The sequence below is a fragment of the Dipodomys spectabilis genome, unplaced genomic scaffold (genome assembly GCF_019054845.1).
Source record: "Dipodomys spectabilis isolate Male_0828 unplaced genomic scaffold, ASM1905484v1 ptg000054l, whole genome shotgun sequence".
NCBI lineage: Eukaryota > Metazoa > Chordata > Mammalia > Rodentia > Heteromyidae > Dipodomys > Dipodomys spectabilis.
The window spans coordinates 20,628,331-20,651,003 of record NW_024870731.1 but is presented as its reverse complement, the minus strand read 5'-3'; the positions used below and the strand labels follow the sequence as shown (position 1 = coordinate 20,651,003).

Genomic DNA, 22,673 nt, shown 5'->3' with positions numbered 1-22,673 from the left:
CTGAGGGAGGATCTTGGGCTTTAAAAATATGCAAATCACAAGTCTAAGACAGAAGATAGAGCTGTGGCTAGTAGAGGACTCTCCTTAAGCCAAAAATGCTCAGGGACAGTACCCAGACCCCGAGTTCAAGCCCCAGGACCAGCAATAAATAAGTAAATAAATAAATAAATTTCTAAGGCAATCAGCTGAGCTTTGTGGTTCACACCTGTAATCCTACCTACTCAGAAGGCTGAGATATATGGATTACTCTATAAAGCCAGGCTTGGCAGAAAAGTCTGTGACACAGCTCCAAGTAACCATGGACTTCCAAGTCTCATGAAATTCCTGCCTATGTTGGCTTTGAACCATGATCCTTAGAGCTCAATCTTTTGAGTAGCTAGGATTACAGGTATGAGCTACCAGCATCTGGTCTTTTCTTTCTTTCTTTCCTTCTCTCCTTCCTTCATTCTCTCCTTCCTTCCTTCTCTTTCTTTTTCTTTCTTTCCCTTTCTTTCCTTCCTCCCCTTTCTCCCTCCCCCCTCTCTCATTCCTCCTTCTCTCCTTCCCTCCCTCCCTTCTTTCTTCCCTCCCTCCCATTCTTTCTGTCCTTCCTTCCTTCCTTCCTTCCTTCCTTCCTTCTTTCCTTCCTTCCTTCCTTCCATCCTTCCCTTCTCTTCTCTTCTCTTTCCTTCCTTTCTTTCCTTGAAGTAGGATCTCACTATGCAGCCCAGGCTGGCCTGAATCAGAATCTTCCTGCCTCAGCCACCAGTGCTAGAGTAACAGGGAATGTGCAATCATACTCAGATTTGTCTTTGTGTATATATACAAGGGCCAGGGGAGTACTAGAGTTAGAACTCAGGGCTTTGAAGTTGCTAGGCAGGCACTCTACCACTTGAATCATGCCTCTGCCCTAGAATTGCCATTCTTAAACATAAAAAGGAGACCAAAAACTTCTAAGATATAAATGAAGAAAAAGATACAGGTACACACGGACCATGTGCACAGACAGTACTGCTAGGCAGATGTGCAGATATAATCCATGGCTATTTCTAAGGTGGATGATAGAGAACTGGGTGTCATGGATAGATAAGAGGTTTGATTTCCACTTTTCAAGTCTTTCCAATTAAATATATTGTCTTTCCAATATACATATATGACATTAAGATATAAGTGATATATAACAAGAGGCTGCAAGGGGAACAAGAGCAAAGGTAGCTTTCCGAGGTCTTCCTAAAGACTCATAAACACAGATGAGGGCTGCCATGTGGCCCAGGGCAGGCAGATCCCACCATAACTGCTTCCCCTGTTTTATAAATTTGAAGAAAACTGGGGCTCAGAAAGCTTAACTAACTTATCCAGGTCACCCAGCTGGTACAACAGTGATTAAAAAAACGGGCTTCTGATTGCAACAAAACCCCTTGTGCCAAGCTCTAGTTCATGTCATTGTTTCCAATGGTCTCTTCTTAATCTTTGCAATCCCTTTTGTTCTTAGGTGCCTACATTCATTATCTCTGATTTCTCCATGAAGAGTTCTCTGTCCTAGAGACTTAGCCAAACAAGGTGCTCAAGGTTGAAAAGGGGAAACCCCAATTTGGCTAGGTGAGTTAGACACTCCTCAGCCATATTCTACCCTATTCTCTCTGCCCAGGCCTAAGCAGCACCCTTGTTTCTTTTCTTATTCAACTGCCCTCCTGGGAGCTTAGTTGCTGAGAACAACTGTCCCAGTGAGCCTGACTCAGTGACCAGTTTCTCACTGTGCCCTGAGGGTAGGAATAACCACGCATGTTCTTTCTCTGTGCCTGCTAAGTAGAAGTGGACTCATGACAAGCAAAGTTAACAAATGGATCCAATGCTATTGAATTGTCTGTAAAGGAAAATGATTCCCAAGAATGCTGTAAGAGATCTGATGCTTTTCTTCTTCCAGTAACCAAAAACTCCCTGGAGGGGTCGCCTATTAAATTCACAGTACAGAGGATGGAGGTGTGGCTCGGTGGTAGAACACTTAACTAGGAATAAGAACATTTTATGCCAGAGGATATAGGTGTACAAGGCTCTGACACTGGAAATAACAGCCCTGAACTGAAATTATGGTCTTTAGAAAGATACCTCCCTGCCTTGTGGGTGCCTGTCAACAAGTTGGAAAGTTCTACCAGGATCCATCTTCCATTTACCAGCAGAAATGTAGAATATGATCAATGGAGCAAGGTTTAGATTTATTCCAGAGAACCTGCAGGCTTTTCCTGACAAGGTCAAATAAGGATAGGCCCTGGCTGAAACAAAACAAAACAAAAAAACAGAACCACTTTCCAATTGCAATGTTTTAATCTACAGATAAAGAATAGACAGTTATTTCTATCTCTGCAACATTGTTTCTTTAGAAAGCAGTTCTTCTGCTCTGCTGGGGTTTATTAATAGAATAATCTACATGCTGAGGAGAAGGCTAGAGACACAAAAACTGAAGTCTGTGAACTAGGAACCACCAGTGACTAAAAATGAGAAAATTTGTTCTGAATGTAAGTGTTTCCAGGACCACAGACCCACAGGACTGACAGTGCAAGATGCTTTGCAGGAAGAGGAGAAAATTAAGCCATGCTTCAAGGTTCACAGCTTTAGCTAACACCAACACACACACACACACATACACACACACACACACACAATCATTATCTCCCTTCAGTCAGAGAGCTCTCAGAATAGTGTTGTTGTTGTTAATTTTTATTATTTTTTTGGGGGGGGGGATCCAGTCGTGGGGCCTGAACTCAGGGCCTGGGCGCTGTCCCTCAGCTCTTCAGCTCAAGGCTAGTGCTCTACCACTTGAGCCACAGCGCCACTTCCGGCTTTTTCTTTTTGCTTATGTGGTGCTGAGGAATCGAACCCAGGGCCTCAGGCATGCAAGGCAAGTGCTCTACCACTGAGCCACCTTCCCAGCCCAATTTTTATTACTTTTAAGTAGTCATACAAGGGGTTACGATCCAACACGTCTTATGAGAACTCTGCATTTTGATCAATGTCACCCTCTCATCATTCTCCTCCCAACCCCTCCCTCTCATTTTCCTAGTTTCGTAGGATACACATTGAATATTATGACTGCATTCTCCCCTAGGAAGCTATGTTAAATAGTTCTCTGATCCTGGGGACTCCAGGAGCAATTTAGCTGGTCAGGACCACGGTTCCCTTTCATTGATTTTAACAGATACTTTTATTTGTTTGTTTGTTTGTTTATGCCAGTCCTGGGACTTGAACTCTGGGCCTGGGCACTGTCCCTCCATTTCTTTTGGCTCAATCACTTGAGCCACAGTATCACGTCTAGATTTTTCTGTAACTGGAGATAAGGTTGGCTTTGAACTACAAACCTCCTGAATAGCTAGGATTATAGGCACAAGCCACTGGCGCCCGGCAAACAAATACTTTCAAGTTATGATGTAGATGCTAATTAATTTTAAGAATAAAAAGGAATCACCTAAAGCTGCTAAGTATGTGACACACAGGTCTGCAGAGAATCATGATGTATGTGGGGATGGCTGTCACTAAGGGGCAGATTCCCCAGAACCCTGCACACTGGCTGGGGCATCAGCCAGCTCCTCCTCCTGTTGGGGCCCTTGCACACTCTGACTGAAAGACCTTGGACTCCTCATCTACTGAATACGGATATTCAACCAAATCCCCTCCTTTCTACTTTGGTGACACCAAATCTTTCTGAAATTACGCCAGGCAATTAAAGAGTACGGTCTGGCTTGTCATCTCAAGAATCTTGTCTCCTATTAAATTGTTCCAGAAGTTAAGACGGTATCTGGTAAGCATTTTTTTGGTACTGATAATGTTCACTGCCTTACTTTCCCCACCTCGTATCCATTGGAGGAGGCAAGGGACCTCAGGGTCCTGCAGTGCAATGTGAAGTAAGGTCATGTCAACAAGAATCTGGCCATTTCAGCACCAGGCAGTATAACCAGTGTCACAGGCCACAAAAGACCCCCCCCCAACCTGCCACATGACCTTCTCTTCCACTTGTCACTACCCAAGCTGTGCCTTTATGTCTGAACACAGGACAAAGATTACTTGGATCCAGATAAACACTGCGTAAGGGAAATAGAGTTCAGTCTGGATTTTGGAATCAGACATGACATTTCACAATTCTCTTTTAAACATGCTCACTTGTTTTGAAAACTGGAGAATCTTAAGCTCCAACACATGAATCTCCAGTTGATAAAGCAAAATCCAAGAATAAACCAAATGGAGGACATTTTCATGGAACTCTGCCTTTCTCTAGACACCTACCTGTAGCCCATCAAATTTGATCCCTTCAAAATAATGATGATCCTTAACAATAACCTCAACAAAAATACCTGCATCATAGCCAAAAACCTAAGAGCAATGGCATCAATCCACTGATACCCTCCGCAGGCAGGGCCAGGCATGCACCCTTCCATTTTATCTCGCACTATTATAAAACAGAAAGCATGTCTTCCATTTCAAAGATGAGAACAGAACACTGAGGCTAAAACAGTGAATCCAATTTGAGGTGGGGTGACCTAAACTTCACTGAATCCCCTAGGTCTCCTTAGTTCATGCTACCTTGACCTTAGCAAAGAGTTCTGGAGCAGTAATGGACTATGTGTCACTGTGCACAAGCTCAGAGCTCTACGTCCTCATGGGTGTCCTTTGCCATTCTCCAGAACTGTTTCAACAGGCAGTATTTTAATTTTTTTATTTTAAATTTTTAAGTCACCTGTCAGCTTAGTCCTATTCCTTGAAATGGAAGCATTATAAGCTAGCTCTTAGGTAGTGTTGCATCTAACAAACACTGACTTCTGAAACAATGATTCCTCAAAATTATGCAAACACTAGCAGATAAAAAGGATGCAAAGAGGGCTGGGAAGGTAGCTTATAGGTAGAGTGCATACCTTGCAAGCATGAGGCCCTGGGTTCGATTCCTCAGCACCCCATAAGCAAAAAGAAAAAAGCCGGAAGTTGCGCTGTGGCTCAAGTGGTAGAGCGCTAGCCTTGAGTTAAAGAGCTGAGGGAGAGTGCCCAGGCCCAGAGTTCAGGCCCCATGACCAGACCAAAAAAAAAAAATCTTAAAAAAAAAAATGATGCAAAGAAAAGATTCTCTTGTGTGGAAGCAACAGGAGAGCAGGAACAGAATACTATAATACATAGGTTGTTCTCAATCCTCTTCTCTATCTCACTGAAACTGTGGAGCAAGCAGGTTAAGGTTGCCCAGCCACTTTGCAAGTATGGCCAAGCTCCAAGGTTCTTGGCCTTTTTTAATGGCCTTTTTGTCTCCTCACCTCTGGAACTGTGCCCATTCCTCATCTGCAGTTTGCTGCTCCAGCAGTCTTGCTATTGAAGCAAGCCTGGTTAGGGTTCTAGGATACTCTCTTCGCTCTCTCCCCAGGATATTCCCATAATGCTCTTCTCTCCTCACTTGCATCCTTCCCTAATCCCTTTATAGCAAATTTAAAAATTAACAGACCCAATCAGACCTTTTTCTAAATTTTTCTAACTGCAATACAAAGTTCCACAATGTCTCAGATATATCTCTCTACCACTTGTGACTGATTTCTGCCAATATCACTTCCAATACCCTCATCAGTCTAGTCTGGATGCCAATGCATCTTCCGTTCTTCTCACTTGCTCCCACTCTAAGTATGCAATGGTGGAAAGGCACCAGCCCTAAAGTTAACCTGTCTGAGTCTACACAAAATGTCATTCAAACTAAAACAACTCAATGATTAAGTAATCTACTCATTCAATGGAATCTAATGTTCAATTTTCAGTTACACCAGCTACCTTTCAAAGTAATCCACAGCCACATGTGGATCAAAGTTCCCATACTGGAAAACACAAGTATTAACAGATCTACACCCTTGAAGGTCTCCTAGAAGCTATTTCTCTAACCAGTTTGGCTCAATATTGACTAGGAATGTTGGGTAGGCAGAAAATCCCACTAAAATGAGAACTGCATGTCAGGCAACGGAGCTCTGTGTCAGCACACTATGGCCAGGTCCTCCTTCCTCTTTGCTTCCTTTCTGTAAAAGTTTCCCCACACCCACAATCCCCTCTCCCAGAGGGATCGTCTCAAATTCCCCCAGGATTTGGACTGTACTGAACTAATGAAATATCAATCATCTCATAGTATCCCCACTCACTGTAGTAGTTTAGACTCACCCGGTCTCTGCTAGCATCCTAACAAACCAGCTCCCTGCACTACCCAGCTCTGCACTGGCCTCTGCTCTATCCCTCCCACTGGCCTCTCCTAGCAGAGCCCTGCTGACAAACTGATAAACTTTTGGCCTCCTGGCTAGTTGATAAACTCCTCTAGGCCTCCAGAGCCCGGTCTAGCACCACATTTCCCAAGGACAGCACTGGTTACCACAGACCACGCCGCCTTCTTCCCATCAGAGTCCTGCTTCTGGCATACCTATAAAAACTGTTTGTAGGAGCTTTGAGAGTGAGGAAAACCTCCAGGTACCCAATTCCTTCTTATCTGACCCCAGAGAACCGCCTAGCTCAAGTGGCCTACAGAGGGTAGGAGGGAGTTCAGAAATGATCCAGCCTCAGAAAGACCTGCCTTTTTATGGGGGTAGTCTATAATGTTTAAAATAAAACAAAACCCATACTTACTTTTCAAAGAGTATGGCTTTCTTTCTCAGCTGCTACTGGCTTTGGCAGGAGTTGAAAATGAGATTCTAGAATCACAAGAAATTAAATGACAAAGCATTAAATCATCTTAAGGAATATGAATGAAGTGCTAAGAACAGCCAGGTCTCTGAGTGCCCAGGAAAAGTGCAAACATCCTGTCCTGTGGCCTTTATGGTCTGCCTCTATCTCAGGCCACATCCTTAGCCCAAAGGGCACAGTAGACAAAAGGTCACATAGGGCAGGGCATCTCAGATAATGAACCAAGGTGGAGCGGTAACAGCAGAGCAAAGAAGCAAACAGATAGATGATACAGAGAGTGAAGAGGATCAAAATGTATCTCGTGTAGATACGGAAATATCACCATAAATTCTATTGTACAGTTTCTAAGAACTTCTTTTAAAAAAATTAGAAAGCAAGAAGGGAACTGGTGGCTCATGCCTATAATCCTAGCTACTCAGGTAACTGAGATCTGAGGAGGGTGGTTGGAAGTCAGCCTAGGCGGGAAAGTCCATGTGACTCTTATCTCCAATTAACTACCAAATAGCTGGAATTTCAGCTGTGGCTCAAGTGGGAGACTGCTAGGCAAAAAAAAAAAAAAAAAAAAAAGCTCAGAGACAGTGCCTAGGACCAGGACAAAAAGAGAAAAGAAAAGAGAGCTGGGAACGAGTGGCTCACACCTGTAAACCTAGATCCCCAGGAGGCTGAGATCTAAGTATCACAGTTCAAGGCGAGGCCAGGCAGAAAAAGTTAAGACTCTTATCTCCAATTAGCCACCAGAAAACCAGAAGTGGTGCTATGGCTCAAAGCAGTAGAGTGCTAGCTTTGAGCAAAAGAGCTCAGGGGTAGTACCAAGGCCTTGAGTTCAAGCCCCATGACTGAGGGGGGGTGAGGGAGAGAGAGAAAGAGAGAAAGAGAGAGAGAGAGGCAGACAGACAGACAGACAGAGAGACAGAGAGAGAGAGCGCGCGAAAGCAATAGGTGAGAGGTGAGAGGTCATACAGCCAGGCTGCATATGAAACACAAGGGATAGAGTGCTCTTGGGACTCGGGGCAGGAGTCAGTCTTGCTCTGCAATCTCACCTTATCAAAGAAACAGCAATAAAGATTCAGAATCTCCTTTTACCTAGATATAGTATTCTAGAAGGAGTGGGAGAAGAGCAGCAACCAACAGACAAAGGGAGGCAGCAGTGCTACGGAGCACTGAATAGAGAATAGAGAGCAGGCTGTGGCCTGCTCCAGAGCGATCCATATTGCCTTGAGTGAGGCCAAATGACGATATACATTTTTTCTTTGTGTGTGTGTACAACTAAAGAACAACCATCTGCTGCCCCTAGGTGCAATGAATAGACACCAAAAAAGGGAAGAATGGCAGGAAAATAAGCCAGCTCTGTTGGGACGTGGGTATCAACAGGAGTGGGTGGGTGAATGGAAAGGGTGATAAAGAATGACTATAATCAGAGAAAGGAAGAGAGGGATAAGGGAGAGGAATAGAGTCTGAGGCTGATCAGGTTTATTGTATGCATGCATGGAAATGGCACAATAAAATGTCCCTTGTACAACTGATGTAAGATAATAATAACAATAAGAAATCATTAAAAGAAAGTCAGTAACTAGGCACCTGTGGCTCACATCTGTAATTCTAGCTACTCAGTAGGCTGAGATATTAGGATCGCAGTTCACAGCCAGCCTTGACAGAAAGTTTGTGATACTCTTATCTCCATTTAACTAGCAAAAAGCCAGAAGTGGAGCTGTAACTCAAGTGATAGAGCACCAGACTTGAGCAAGCAAGCTAAGGGTCAGTATCCAGGCCCTGAGCTTAATCCCCTTATGGGCATAAAAACAAACAAATATAATAAAAAACCATCACTATCTTCCTGGCATAAATAACTTATTTGTGACAATAAATGATTACTACCTATGACTTTATTTAATCAAATCAGGAACACAAGGATACTTCGGTGTATTAGAAATGTATTTTTAAAAAACTAAGTCTATACAGTTATCAAATACTACGAGTCAAGACAGATACATGAGGTGACAGGGAGATTACATAAGAAAACAGGAGGGCACCGGTGGCTCACATCTGTGATCCTAACTACTCAGGAGGCTGAGATCTGAGGATCACTGGTTGAGGTTAACCTTGGGCAGAAAAGTCCATGCAACTCTTCAATATATTATTCAGAAAAAGCCAGAAGCGGCACTATGGCTCAAATGGTAGAGACCTAGCCTTGAACAGAAGAAGCTCAGGGATAGTACCCAGAACCAGAGTTCAAGCCCCAGGACTGGCAAAAAAATAAAAATAAAATTTAAAAAGAGATATTTAGGAATTAAAACAAAATCATGAAATAAAAATTTTAAAAACTCAGAGCAGTAATCTATCCTCATGAAATTTTCCCTTCTCCTTGTAGACGTTAAAAAATTGCAAACTCACTTTGGCACTGGTGGCTCATGCCTGTAATTCAAGCTACTGAGAAGGCTGAGATCAAGAGGATCTAGATTTAAGGCCAGCCTGGGCAAAAAGTTCACAAGACCCCCATTTTAACCAATAGATATGGTGCTACAAGCCATTCCAACTAGGAGGAAGCTGAGATGGCAGAGTTGTGGTTCCAGGCTAGCCCATGAAAAAAAAAAAAGTTCATGAAACTCAAGGAAAGAAGCTGGGTGTGGTAACATACTAGTCATTCCAGTTATGGTAAGAAGCATAAAATAGGAAAATTCCTGTTCAGGCATGACAAGGGCAAAAGTGAGACTGTCAAATAGGGCTGCATGTTCAAAAGAAAAGGGCTGGGCAGAAGGACAGAGGAGCTGGCAGAAGGGCCACACAGGAGCATGAGCACATAGCAGGGAAAGCTAAGCCATAGACCCCCAAGTATTTCAGACAGGTCAGTATTAAATGAATAAACAGAACCATGAACAGTATGGAAGAAATGAGAACTCGTGTGTGTGTGTGTGTGTGTGTGTGTGTGTGTGTGTGTCTGTGTGTGTCTGTGTCTGTCTTACACAAATGCCCAAGTCAGTACAAGGTATGGGGAGAGAGGTGGGAGGAGGGGGGATTGTCTCTGAGGTGCTCTTCCACTTGAGCCAGAACTCTACTTCCAGCTTTTTGGTGGTAAATTGGAGATAAAAGAATCTCACAGACTTTTCTACCTGGACTGGCTTTGAACCATGATCCTCAGATCTCAGCCTCCCAAGTAGCCAGCCAGAATTACAGGCATGAGCCACCAGCACCCAGCAAGAATCCTTTTAAATATCTCCCTAGGGAAAGGCCTGTCTATGAAGACATGAAAAACAGTAGCCATAATGAAAAGCATCGCTGTTACAAAATAATTGTTGTGTTACTAATTTTATTACAAGAGAGAAACACAATGACTGTCTAATATTGTTTTTAAATAACCACTTGAACATACTATCAACAAAATTAAAATTTATCAGAGGTAACAGATTAATGTCCTACAAATCGAGAACAATAAACTGCATTAGAAAATAAGCAAAGGGTCTGATGCAATAACTTCCGGACAGCTAAGAGAAATGACTCTTAAAACATACAAAAGAAAATGCTTGAACTCATTTACATTAAGAGACGCAATACATCTACACATTGATGGTGGGCTTACTTTATCATACTGGCAAATTAAATAAAAAGTTTAATTATAGACAATGTGGCTGAGGCAGAAACAGACAGTTTCTTATTGTGGATCAACTTAGCCTCCCACCCATAAACTCCATGCAGGGCAATCTGACAAAATCTATAACAATATAAGACATATCTACCTTTGACCTAACTATATCATCTTCTAAGAATTCAGCTGTATTCGTATCTGATTGTCTATAAAAATATATTTGTACAAAGTTACTTATTACAGTCTTATTTATATTGTCTGTCATAAGAGACTGTAAGTAACTCACAAGGGACCTCAGATAACAATATAAACTTACAAACAATTTAGGTCCAGCCAGACAAGGCAAAATAAAATTGCACGTGGTACAAGTCAGATTTCATGAAATCAAAGCAAGTGAGGCTGAGGAAATGCCTGAACAAATGTGTAGAGGCAATAGTTGGACCAGCAAAATGAGAGAGACACATCAAGAATTGATAGAGGAGAGACAAGGAGCTCTTTGGGGGACAGATACTTGGATGAGGAGGAGGGTGGGGGTGTCAACAAAGCTCTAAGGTATTTCTGCCCAAATGACTTTTTCTGTTAATAGCACCAGGATAACCAAATGTTAACTGGCTAGACTTTTTTTTTCTTTTTTTCCCCCGGTCCTGGGGCTTTAACTCGGGGCCTGGGCTCTGTCCCTGAGCTTCTCTGTTCTCTAACACTTCGGCCACAGCAACACTTCCCGTTTTTTCTGTTTATGTGTTACTGGGGAATCAAAACCAGGGCTTCATGGATGCTAGGCAAGCACTCTACTACTAAGCCACATCCCCAGCCTCCTGGCTGGACTCTTTGTCCCTGCTATTAAACAAACTACCAGATGTTTATTCTTTGTTCTAAGAAAGAGCCCAATGCCACAATGATAACATGGATTTTGATTCCTATTTACTAAATTTAATTGTTCTTTTACCCATTTGGTTACAGTGCCAATAAAACTGAATTTTACTTTCAGCTAAGAAATGTAATTTTTTTAATTTACCTTATATTAGTTGTGCAAGGCAGTTTCATTGTGCCATTTCTACACAATGCATCCTGATTAATCTCACTCCTATCACTTGACACCTGATTTCTTAAAACAATTTCAATAGATTTCAGTGTTCTAATTTCATAAGTGCAAATAAACTATTTTATCATCATCACACTTATCATCATTCATCATCGTTTGGCCTCTGCATTAGCCCTGTCTGTTCCTGCTTATCCACCTTATCAGTGCCTGTCTTACTTTCCTGTCATTTTGTATGTTGTTTAATGTGTATTAATTGCACTAAAGGGTTTCACAAAGATGTTTCAGAGGTACTTACATTACAATCAAACAAATCTTCCTTTCTATTGTCTAATCTTTCCCTGTCCCTATATTCCCTACTGATCAACAGCTTTCATGGGGATTCCTTATATATAGTTCCTCATATATAGTTATACTGTGCTTCAAAATTATTCGTTCTCCATCTTTATTTTTCCATCTCCCCTTCCCTTCATCCTCCTATATGGTCCCATAGTTACAATCAAGTCTGTGTTAGGCATGCGTGCCAGTACCAGGGCTTAAGTTCAGGGCCTTGTGCTCTCAATCAGCTTTTGTTTCTCCCAGTACTCTACCATTCGAGCTGCTTCTTCAGGTTAGCTTTTTTGCTGGTTAATTGGAGATGGAGTCTCTCAGACTTCTCTGCCTAAGCTGGCTTTGAGTGTCAGTCCTCAGGTCTCAGCCTCCTGAGTAGCTAAGATTACAAACATAAACCACAGGTATACTGCTAGACTCATATTCTGTGTATGTGTGTATATATGTGTGTTTTGGGGTAGGTATACACACATATATACATGTTCATGGATATGTATGTGTTTTAAATCTCAACTTGCACAATGAGCAAAAACATGCTATACTTGGATTTTTTTTTGTAGTGAAAAGCCACTGTGAAGTTTTATTGAAGGTTCATCTAAATCTGAGGAAAGTTCTGTACATGGGACAGTGAGGGGCTAGAAAATGGACTTTAAATATCTACAGCTGTGCACTCCAAAAGAAATCAATCTGATGAATCAGTTTTACCTCCCTAAAACCAAAATGGCCAACTGGGTTACTACCCCTCAGGTAGATGTTGTGATGATAAAGGGCCTAAGAACTATCCGTAAGCTTTTTTACTCAAGTCTAGCCACTTGAGTCACAGCTCAGTTAATTGGAGATAGGAGTCTCACAGACTTTCCTGCCTGGACTGGCTTCGAATGTGATCCTTAGATCTCAGCCTCCTAAGTAGATAGGATCACAAGCATGTGCCACCAGTGCACAGCTCAGTACTTTTCTTTGTGTACACGTGCTATACTTGGATTTTTTTAATTTATTCTATTTTATTATTATTTTTTTGATAGTCCTTGGGGCTCAAACTCTGGGCTTGAGTGCTGTCCCTGAATTCCTTTTTGCTCAGGGCTAGCACTTTACCACTTGAGTCATAGCTCTACTTCCAGCGTTTTCTGTGATTAATTGGAGATAAGAATCCCATGAACTTTCCTTCCCTGGGCTGGCTTCGAACTGCAACACCCAGACGTCAGCCTTCTGAATCTCACTCAACATGTTCTTCAGTTTCCTCAGTTTTTTCAACTATGAAATTTCGCTGTTGTGCTCCTTTTCCTGGCTTGCTGTGATCTCTTCTGGGGAGATTGCAACTAGAAAGATCACGCTAACCGTCAACCCTGAGTTCCAGACTTTGAGCAGAAAGCCAGAAACCTTTGCCCTTTGATTTCACCGCTCTAATTATCAGGCTCTTTGGCAGTCAGAAATATTGCTGACCTTTAGAGATAACAAACTCTCCTTAACTTCCCAGCTTTTCCTTTTATTTAGAAGTGCAGGTTTAGGCCAGTTTGCTTTAAGCTACTGCTAACAGCCCCCTCATACACAGGACTATTTTAATTCTTTGAGGCATGTAGAAAACAGTTGTTTGGTATTCTTTCTAGTTCTTTGAGATGAGAGAAAATGCTGGCTGTGGGCTCCCCAGGGGCCTGAGGACTTTAGATCCTTGAAAATGAAAAGATCAAGTGACTTTTGGTTACTGTTGTAACCAGCAGAGAAACTGGCTTTCATTTAAATAGTGTTGTCTTGTTTCAACACGATTTTAGCTGGTTGGTTATTTCACCCTATCACAGCTCAGATCTTAGCTTAGAGTCTAATGTGTTTCAGGTTCTGGGCTGGGCCAGGATGTATAGTAAGGGTTTGTTTCATTGCTTTGTTTCTTGGACAATGGGAAGGTTTTTTTGTGCAGGTACTGAGATTTGAACTCAGAGCCTGGGCCCTTTCACTTAGCTTATTCTCTCAAGGCTGGTGCTCTACCACGTGAGCCACAATTTACTTCCGGCTTTTTGGTGGCTAACCGGAGAGAAGAATCTCATGGAATTTTCTCCCAGAGCTGGCTTTGAACCTTGATCCTCAGAGCTCAGCTTCCAAAGTATCCAGGATTGTAGACATAAACCACCAGCACCTCACAAGAGGTTTTTCTAAAAAGCTGTTGCCTCAGATACATAGGCCTTCTGCCTTCCAAATGAGCCCCTGGTTGATCTGCCTGCCTGTCCTCACCTCTGCTGTCATTTCTGCCTCAGGTTAGCAGGATTTTCTGGTTCTCTCCATCCTCCGCCCACAAGCCTCGGCTAGCTAAGCTGGGTTCCCTTGCCCCAGTGCACTGTGCACACAGCAGCAGATGCTGTGCTAGGAGATTCTCAAAGGAGAACTCCCAAGGGAGCCAGTTGCTAGGAAGGAGGAGAATGAATCTTCTCATCAGTCCCAGAGGCACAAAAGAGATCGGAATTTATGATGGGGTTAGATGGTTCCAAACTAGAACATCTTAAATCAAAACTTAAAATGCTGGACTTTGAGTCTGGAGTTTCTAGCAAGAGAACTTAATTAACCTCTGGACACATGGAAGGACTCTCCCTCCTCGAGTCTTTCAACATTTTCTTAGTAAGCACTCAAGTCTTCTATCACTATATATTTCCCTACCACCACACCATCACCGATCAGCCATCCCCAGATGCTTGGGGCCCATCCATACCTCCAGCGCTTTGGCACACACGATCCTCTTTTTCTAGCACACAATTCTCCCTCTTATTTGCTCAGGCTAGTTCATCTTCAGGTCTAGCCTGCTAATGCTGCATTATCTGGCCTATAAATGTTTTACTAGAGGCTGGGTTTTGCACTTTGACAACCTGAGTTCAAATGGCTGTGTCACTTTGGCCACCCATAAAATCTTGAACTTCACCTCTTAGAACTTCATTGTAGGGATAAAAAGAGATGATGTGACCCAAGTTGAAAGTGATTACTGAGCACAGCTGGCATAGTCCTGCTTCCTAGGACATCTCAACAGCCAGGCAGTCCTGCCACACATAGCCACCCCATCCCACTTACCCTGTTCACGGTGGCTCTTCAGATGTCTGAGGTCAGAGAACCTGGTCTGTGCTGCTTGCTGTCTTGATACTCAGAGGCTGGTCTAGCTATTGCCCAGGCCCCAGACATCATCACAGAAAGGGTTGGAATTTGAACTATTACAAGGCAAATACCCCATGCCAACAGCCAGCCAAAGCTTCTGGCAAACTGCTCCAGGCAAAGGCTACTATTACTTCAGCTAAGTACTTCATAAGATAAGAGTGTCAACCTGCAGTAGTCTCCCTGGGCCCGTACCTTATAAAAGCTGCTGCTCCTCTCAAGTGGCAACTGGGGGCCATACTGAAGAAGCTTAGACAACCCCAAATATATCCAACCACAGGTGGAGACCTCAGTTGCAGGCCAAGTGAGTGGAGACCATGTAATGCTTTGTGTGGCCTGTCCTGCACACTGGAAGAGGTTTACCAGCATCCTTGCCTCTACTAGTGATGCTGTCCACATGTGGTGACAACTGGAACTGTGTCCAGATGTGGACAACTGCTCCCTTAGAGAAAAGACTGCTCTAGCTAGTTCTTCCAGATCTGGGCCCACTGTCTCATCCTGGCTGTAGCTACTCACTGTAACAGTCTTCCCAACACCCCAAGGATTGTTGTCTAAGTTTATAATCAATGCCATACTCAGTCCTGGCTGCTCATTAGAAAACTATGGGAGCTTAAAACAAACAAACAAACTTATGTTGGGCATTGGTGGCTCAGATCTGAAATTCTAGCTACTCTGGAGGCTGAGATCTGAGGATTATGATTGGAAGCCAGCCCAAGAAAAGTCCATGGGACTCATTTCCAATTAACCAGCAAAAATCTAGAAGTAGAGCTGTGTCTCTAGTGGTAAAGCACCAGCTTTGAGCAAAAAAGCTCAGGGATAGCACCTCAGGTCCTGAGTTCAAGCCTCATAGCCAGTACAATAAAATAAAATAAAATAAAAATTCAGATCACTGGGCCTCACCCCAAGAGGTGATGATTTTCACTGCTACAAGGCATTCTTTTAAAAAGATCTCTTTCTGGGCACAGGTGGCTCATGCTTGTAATCCTAGCTACTCAGGAGGCTGAGATCTGAGGCTCGTGGTTCAAAGCCAGCCAGGGCAGGAAAAGTCGTGAAACTCTCATCTCCAATAAACCACCAGAAAACCAGAAGTGGCCCTGGGGCTCAAGTGGTAGTGGAGCACTAGCCTTGAGCTGAAGAGCTAAGGGACAGCTCTCAGGCCCAGAGTTCAAGCCCCATGACCGACAAAAAAAAATAATAATATATATATATATAGATAGATAGATAGATATCTATATCTATCTATATCTATATATATATATATATCTGTTGGGCTGGAAAGGTGGCTCAGTGGTAGAGACCTTGCCTTGCATGCATGAGGCCCTGTGTTCAATTCCTCAGCACCACATAAGCAGAAAAAGCCAGAAGTGGTGCTGTGGCTCAAGTGGTAGTGTGCTAGCCTTGAGCTGAAGAGCTGAGAGACAGCACCCAAACCCAGAGTTCAGGCCCCAAAACTGACCAAAAAAAGAAAGAAAAAAAAAGATCTATTGATGGCTCTAACTTGCAGTACTGGGATGTTTCATTTGAACACACACACACACACGCACACACACACACACACCAGTAGTTAAAACCTAGTGAGTCAGGCAAAATGACTCCTAGGGGATTTATGAAGCTCCACAATCCTGACAATAAACGACCTTTGCATACTCCATTTCTTGCCTAGCAGATGACTTGACAGAAAGAATGAAATGGAACCCATCATTGAGCAGCTTTCTCATGGCCTTGCCAGCTGACAAACTGCTGTGTCTCAGGGCCTCCTGTGAGGGGGAGTGGCCTCTCCCAGCTCACCAATAGTGTAGCTGCTGGCTGTACATGGCTATGGATCACTTGAACCGTAACAGTACTGAATTTGAAATCTTATTTAGTTTTCATTCATTTTTTTAAATTGCCACATGTGGTCACAGTACTAGAAAACCCAAAAAGTGTCACCATCCCTAGAGAGTCCTAGAAATAAGGTTTTACCTCTTCTAAGTTATACAGAATAAACTTTATGGAAAATATATATCTGAAAACATGTAAATCCAATAGTCTTTAGGTTATCAAGTAGGATCCTAGCAGTTTCCAATAAAGTCACAATTTAAGAGAAATTTTCAATGTGCAGAACCAGTTTCCTTGCATATTACAGGCACTTAGCTTGAAGGGGACATCACTGCCCTATTTTTAGAACACATCACTGTGTCTAATTGACCTAGTCACAAAAATAACCATGAGTTTAGAAAGAATTTCACAGTGGAAGCTGGGCACTGGTGGCTCATGCCTGTAATCCTAGCTACTCAGGAGGCTGAGATCTGAGGATCATAGTTTGAAGCCAGCCTGGGCAGAAAGTCCATGAGACTCTTATCTCCAATAAAAGACCTAAAAGCTGGAAGTAGAGCTATGGCTCAAGTGGTAGAGAGTCCTAGCCTTGAGCAGAAGAAGCTCAAGGACTAAGGCCAGGCCCTTAGTTCAAGCCCCAGGACACACACCCCAACCCACCCCCCACATACAGAGTGGAATTGATTTCTACTCTCAGCTGTTTATCAGACTATGACAACAATACACTCAGGAAAGCCAAAGTTAGGTGAGAATGTTCAAAGAAGTGACACTGATCAAGATACATTATAACTATTTAAAGATAATAAACAAATTCAAAAATACATTCATCTTTACTTTCCTTCCATCCAAATCCAAAAATAACCCGAGTCTTGTCAACACGACAGGTCTGAGCCAACACATGCTGCAAAGCAAGGTCATCTCTAAGGACAGGCTTTTTTTCATATTGTCCAATTTCATAATGACCCCCAATTGCACAAACTGCCTTCCACATTAATTCTCAGCACGCAGATACTCATAGAACTCACAGTTCATACATCACAAAAGCCAGAAAACTGAAAGCTCACATTTGTTATCCTAGCTACTCAGGAAGCTTAGATGTGGGCAAATCCCAGGCCAAACAGGAAAGTCCATGAGGTTCATAACCAACTAACCACCAAAAAGCAGGAAATGGAGCTGTAGCTCAAGTGGTAGAGTGCCAGCTTTGATCAGAAGAGCTAAGGAACAGTGCTCAGGCTCTGTAAATAGACACACACACACACACACACACACACACACACACACACACACAGAGCTAAGGAACAGTGCTCAGGCTCTGTAAATAGACACACACACACACACACACACACACACACACACACACACACACACACACACACACACACACACACACACACACACACACACACACACACACACACACACACACACACACACACACACACACACACACACACACACACACACACACCAGAAAAAAATAAGCCCAATTCTACCCCTAACTGAAAAGGCAAAGGTTAGGAATTTCTGGATGCAAAAGAGATAAAAAAAAAAAAGTTTACCTCAGGTTGGCACAAACTTCCTTGTCCACCACTAAGTAGACAAGGTGAGCCATTTCACAGAGCTCTTCACAAAAGCTGGCACTTAACTGACAGCTTACCATCACATGCTGGGCACTGTGCCTTATGTGTCTCAGGGATACCACTGCCCTCTGAAGCAACTACTCTTACTGAAAGTTGATGTTCTGAGAGGTTAGGTGACTTGCCCAGAGTCACAGAGAAGCAACTGGAAGAGGGAAGTCATACTTTAACTCCTTTGTTAACACTAAACACTAAACACATTGTGCCAGTGTTGGCTCCTAGGCTGAGCCATTCTCCTTGGGATCAGGCTGCAGCCCAGGGAGGAAATCTGAATTTGCAGGGTTCAGAAACATGGGCCTATCCATTTCAAAGGGTACCACTCCCCATCCCCCATCCCATTCCCATTCCCCACCCCCCCCCACCCCCCACCCCCCAGGCTTGACTGAAAGGTGGAAAGAAGGGCCTTGGGGAAAACTTCTAGTCCTGCCAGCTTGGACACACCTAAGAGAACAGCACAGATGCTACCCCCCCCCCCCCCGGGGCATTCCCAGAGGAGGGAGAGCTGAGCCAGGCAGCAGTGGGAAGAAATGTGGGCACCTGCTTGTTTAACAGCCAAAGAGAGCAGGGCGTGAAGAGAAGCCAGGATGCAGGGAAGGATAAGGGTAATCTCCAGATACCCATGCTAAAGGTCCAGAGAAGCACGGGAAGCCCAAGAAGTACTACCCTCAGAATCCTTCTCCATCCCAGCCCTAGTGCTTTCTAGTTGTGTGACACCCTGTTCCCGCCTCCAAACAAAATTCTGCTTTCTGGGCCTCAGTCTTCTCTAGTAGGGCACTGAAGCCCCCTTACTGGTCTGAGAAACTTTTTTTTTTTTTTGGCTAGTCCTGGCACTTAAACTCGGGGCCTGGGTACTGTCCCTGAGCTTCTTTTGCTAGCACTCTACCACTTGAGCCATAGCACCACTTCTGGCTTTTTCTGTGTATATGGTACTGAGGACTTGAACCTAGGGCTTCGAGCATGCTAGGCAAGCACTCTACCACTAAGCCACATTCCCCGTCCACTGGGAACTAGATTTTATAGCTTTATCTATCTAACTATCTATGGTGCTCAATGTGGAACCCAGAGCATTGCTTAAATCAGGCAACGTGCTCAACCCCTGAACTACACCAGCAGCAGCCACTGGACTTAATTTCAAGAAATCAAGTTAAGCAGGAGCTTAGGTTAGGTTATTTGGTTATAACTTCTGATTTTTATAAAAGTATTGATAAGAATTTTTTTTTTTTTTTTAGTCTGGTCGTGGGGTCTGAACTCTGGGCCTGGGCACTGTCCCTCAGCTCTTCAGCTCAAGGCTAGTGCTCTACCACTTGAGCCACAGCGCCACTTCCGGCTTTTTTCTTTTTGCTTATATGGTGCTGAGGAATCAAACCCAGGGCCTCATGCATGCAAGGCAAGCGCTCTACCACTGAGCCACCTTCCTAGCCCCTTGATAAGAATTTATTAGTTAAGGACTTAAGAGAGCTCTTGCCTGGCAAGTAAGAGGTTCTGGTTTCAAAAAATAAAATAAAATTAGGGCTGGGGTTTGGCTCAAATGGTGGAACACTTGCCTAGCATGCACAGGCCCTGGGTTTCATTTAGAGTAATGGGGAAAAACAATCGTGGCACAGGCATTAACAGTGGTATCCATCTCAGAGAGGCTGTTGAGAAATAAGGCAGGTAATTATTTTAAGTGCCTAAGACAGGGCTAGTACTCAATAGGTACTTATTCTATGTCAGTTCTTTTTAATTATAAGCTATTTTTAACTCCCAGACGGGTGCTGCCGGCCATGAGGGCTTTATAGCTGGTGAAGAGGGGTGCCTTCCATGTAACAAGGTTCACAGTAAAGATCCTCTGGACCCTTCGCCCTATCCCTAGGGCCGACCCCAGCTTGGGGTGCACATCATGCACGTGCTCTGCGCTGCAGCCTGCATTACACAATCCGCATGTAGAGATGCTGGGGTGCCGGATCCCTAGGGTGCTGGCAGCCCAAGGCCCGCAAGAGTGCTCGGACTAGCGTTCTGAAAGGGCCAAGAGCAAGGACGCGGGAGTTGGGACAGGTTGGGGGAGGGGGAGGGTATTCGAGGAAAGAACTCCGGGGGCGGCTACAGACCTGGGGGGCAATTGCGTTGGGGTGTGGGGGGTGACAAGGAAGACGATGGCTTCCGCGAGGGCAAGTGGTGGCCCCTCTTTCCAGGAAGTGGAAGCAACGGCAGGTGCAGGAACAAAACCAGCCAGCCAATGGCAGGGGGCCGGGGGGGGGGGGGGGGAGTGCGGGTGTCAGTCCCTGTGCACTCGGTCCCCGAGCTTAGCTCCGGGAAGTGGAAGGATGGGCTAAGGGGGGGATCTCAAACCACTCCCGGAACCAGAAGGAGGAATGGCAAGGGAGCGCGGGTGCGGGGTGCGGGAGAGGTGTGCGAGGGGTGGGGTGCGGGTGCGGGTGCGGGGGCAGGTAGGGGTGCGGGAGCGGGGTGCGCGTGCGGGGGCAGGTAGGGGTGCGGGGTGCGGGGTACGCGGGCAGGTAGGGGTGACGGGGTGCAGGGTGCGGGTGCGGGGTGCAGGTAGGGGTGACGGGGTGCAGGGTGCGGGTGCGGGGTGCAGGTAGGGGTGCGGGGTACGCGGGCAGGTAGGGGTGCGGGGTGCGGGGTGCGGGGTGCGGGGTGCGCGGGCAGGTAGGGGTGACGGGGTGCGGGGTGCGGGTGCGGGGTGCAGGTAGGGGTGACGGGGTGCGGGTGCGGGGTGCGCGTGCGGGGGCAGGTAGGGGTGACGGGGTGCGGGTGCGGGGTGCGCGTGCGGGGGCAGGTAGGAGTGACGGGGTGCGGGGTGCGGGTGCGGGGTGCGGGTGCGGGGTGCAGGTCCCATCGGCCCGGTGCGGCGCGGGGCGCAGCCTGGAAAGGGGGTGTAGGTCACGGAGTCGGGTACTGCCCCCTCCCCACCCCTGCATCTCACCCCGGTGCTCCCCGCTCTGCTCACCGGGTAACTTCGGTCGCCCGAGTCCGGCCGCCTGACCTCGGTTCCCGGCTCCCTTCTGGGCTCGGTTCCCGGCTCCCTTCTGGGCTCGGTTCCCGGCTCCCTTCTGGGCTCGGCCGCGAGCAGCGCTGGCTTCCGCCGCGGGCTCCTCCTGCGTGGCGGGGATTGGCTCCTTAAAGGTACAGCACGTGGAATCGCATCCTCCGACAGAAAAGATGGCCCGCCCACACAAGGTACTGCGTGTTGGCCACCAACTTGGAGATCTCTTACCTCCAACTCTAAGGCTCTAGGCCAAGAAAGCAAAGTTAATATTCAGCATCGCCTAGCCCTGGCAACCTGTCGCCAACCATACAAGCCAAGGACAGCAGAAGCACTTATCGGGTTTCTAGCAGCAAAATGGAATCAGGGGTGCACAGTGGGGTGGGGTGGGGTGGGGGGAGGGAGGGTGCCTGCAATGTAACCCCTGGAGCTGAGGTTCCTCAGAGAAGCCAAAATGGGGTAGTGTGGATACTGAGTGCCTGCATTGTGTCTGGCACGGTGGGCTTTAAACCCACCAAAGAGACTCAGACAGGATCTCTGCTTGAGAGAGCTCAGTATGAAAGAACTGGATGGATCCTGGGGATGGGTAGCTCATGCCTGTAATCCTAGCTACTCAGAAGACTTATATCTGGGGATTGTTGTTCGAAGCCAGCCCAGACAGAAAAGTCCTTGAGATTCTTACCTCCACTTAACCACCAAAAAGCTGAAAGTGGAGCTGTGGCTCAAAAACGGTAGAACACTAGCCTTGAACTCAACACCCAGACCCTGAGTTCAAGCCGCAGAAAAACACCCCCCCCTCCCCACCAAACACACCAAAAAAAATAGGACAGATGTGAGTTGATGAGTTGTCTCATTTGATCCTCTGAAGTGAACACTGTAGTTGGCTTCCTGTGGAGGTGAGGAACTGCTTAGGGAGCCCTCCTGGAGAACACAGAGCTGGAAATTCCAAGCCAGGATTGCCTGACTGTACAGCTTCTGGGCAGAGGTAGTTTAGCATCTGGAAAGGCCTTTAGCCGTCGCTTTGCTGGTGAAACCTGCAAATGGCCCTTCCTTTCTCATATGAACAAGTAAACCTCACAGTAGTCTGGCCGCACTTTGGACTTTCATGTCTCAATTTAGACATCACTTTCCTAGTAAACCTTCTTTAATTAAGCCTTGGGCTTTTTCACACCATTGTGTGAGGATCTCTGTGCAGTGATGAGCAAAGAGAGACTATGACATTGTGACTTACAGCACACAGGTCTTCCTGTGGAACTGAGGCCTCCGCTTGCTTATTGGCTTCCCCCTATAGGTGTTGGTGGGACCAGCACCAACAAGACTCTCAGCCACTTAAAAATCCACCAGTACCTAGGTATGGTGATTCAAGCCTGGTATCCTAAGCACTCAGGAGACAGAAGTAAGGAGATCCTGGGTTCATTGCCAGCACCCTAGCCATACCTCAAGACACTACATCCAAAATGTATTTTTTAAATCCTTCATAAAGTAGCCTCCTAGACTGTGTCTGCC

At 45.3% G+C, this 22,673-nt stretch overlaps 2 protein-coding genes across 2 annotated transcripts in view; both read right to left on the bottom strand.

The window, feature by feature from the left end:
* Nucleotides 1-21,235, bottom strand: part of Abhd6 (abhydrolase domain containing 6, acylglycerol lipase) — a 47,713-nt gene extending 26,478 nt beyond the window's left edge. The window contains exons 1-2 of the mRNA XM_042680138.1: nucleotides 21,132-21,235; nucleotides 6,604-6,668 (exon numbers count right to left, since the gene is read on the bottom strand). The gene's annotated coding sequence lies outside the window, so the exon portion shown is untranslated. The remainder of the gene's footprint in view (nucleotides 1-6,603; nucleotides 6,669-21,131) is intronic.
* Nucleotides 20,467-22,274, bottom strand: LOC122107945 (extensin-like). The gene is made up of 3 exons (XM_042679813.1): nucleotides 22,262-22,274; nucleotides 21,132-21,279; nucleotides 20,467-21,046 (listed from the first exon to the last, which is right to left on the bottom strand). Exons 1-3 carry the CDS (start codon nucleotides 22,272-22,274, stop codon nucleotides 20,467-20,469), a joined length of 741 nt encoding a protein of 246 aa, XP_042535747.1.
* Nucleotides 22,275-22,673: the final 399 nt, after the last annotated feature.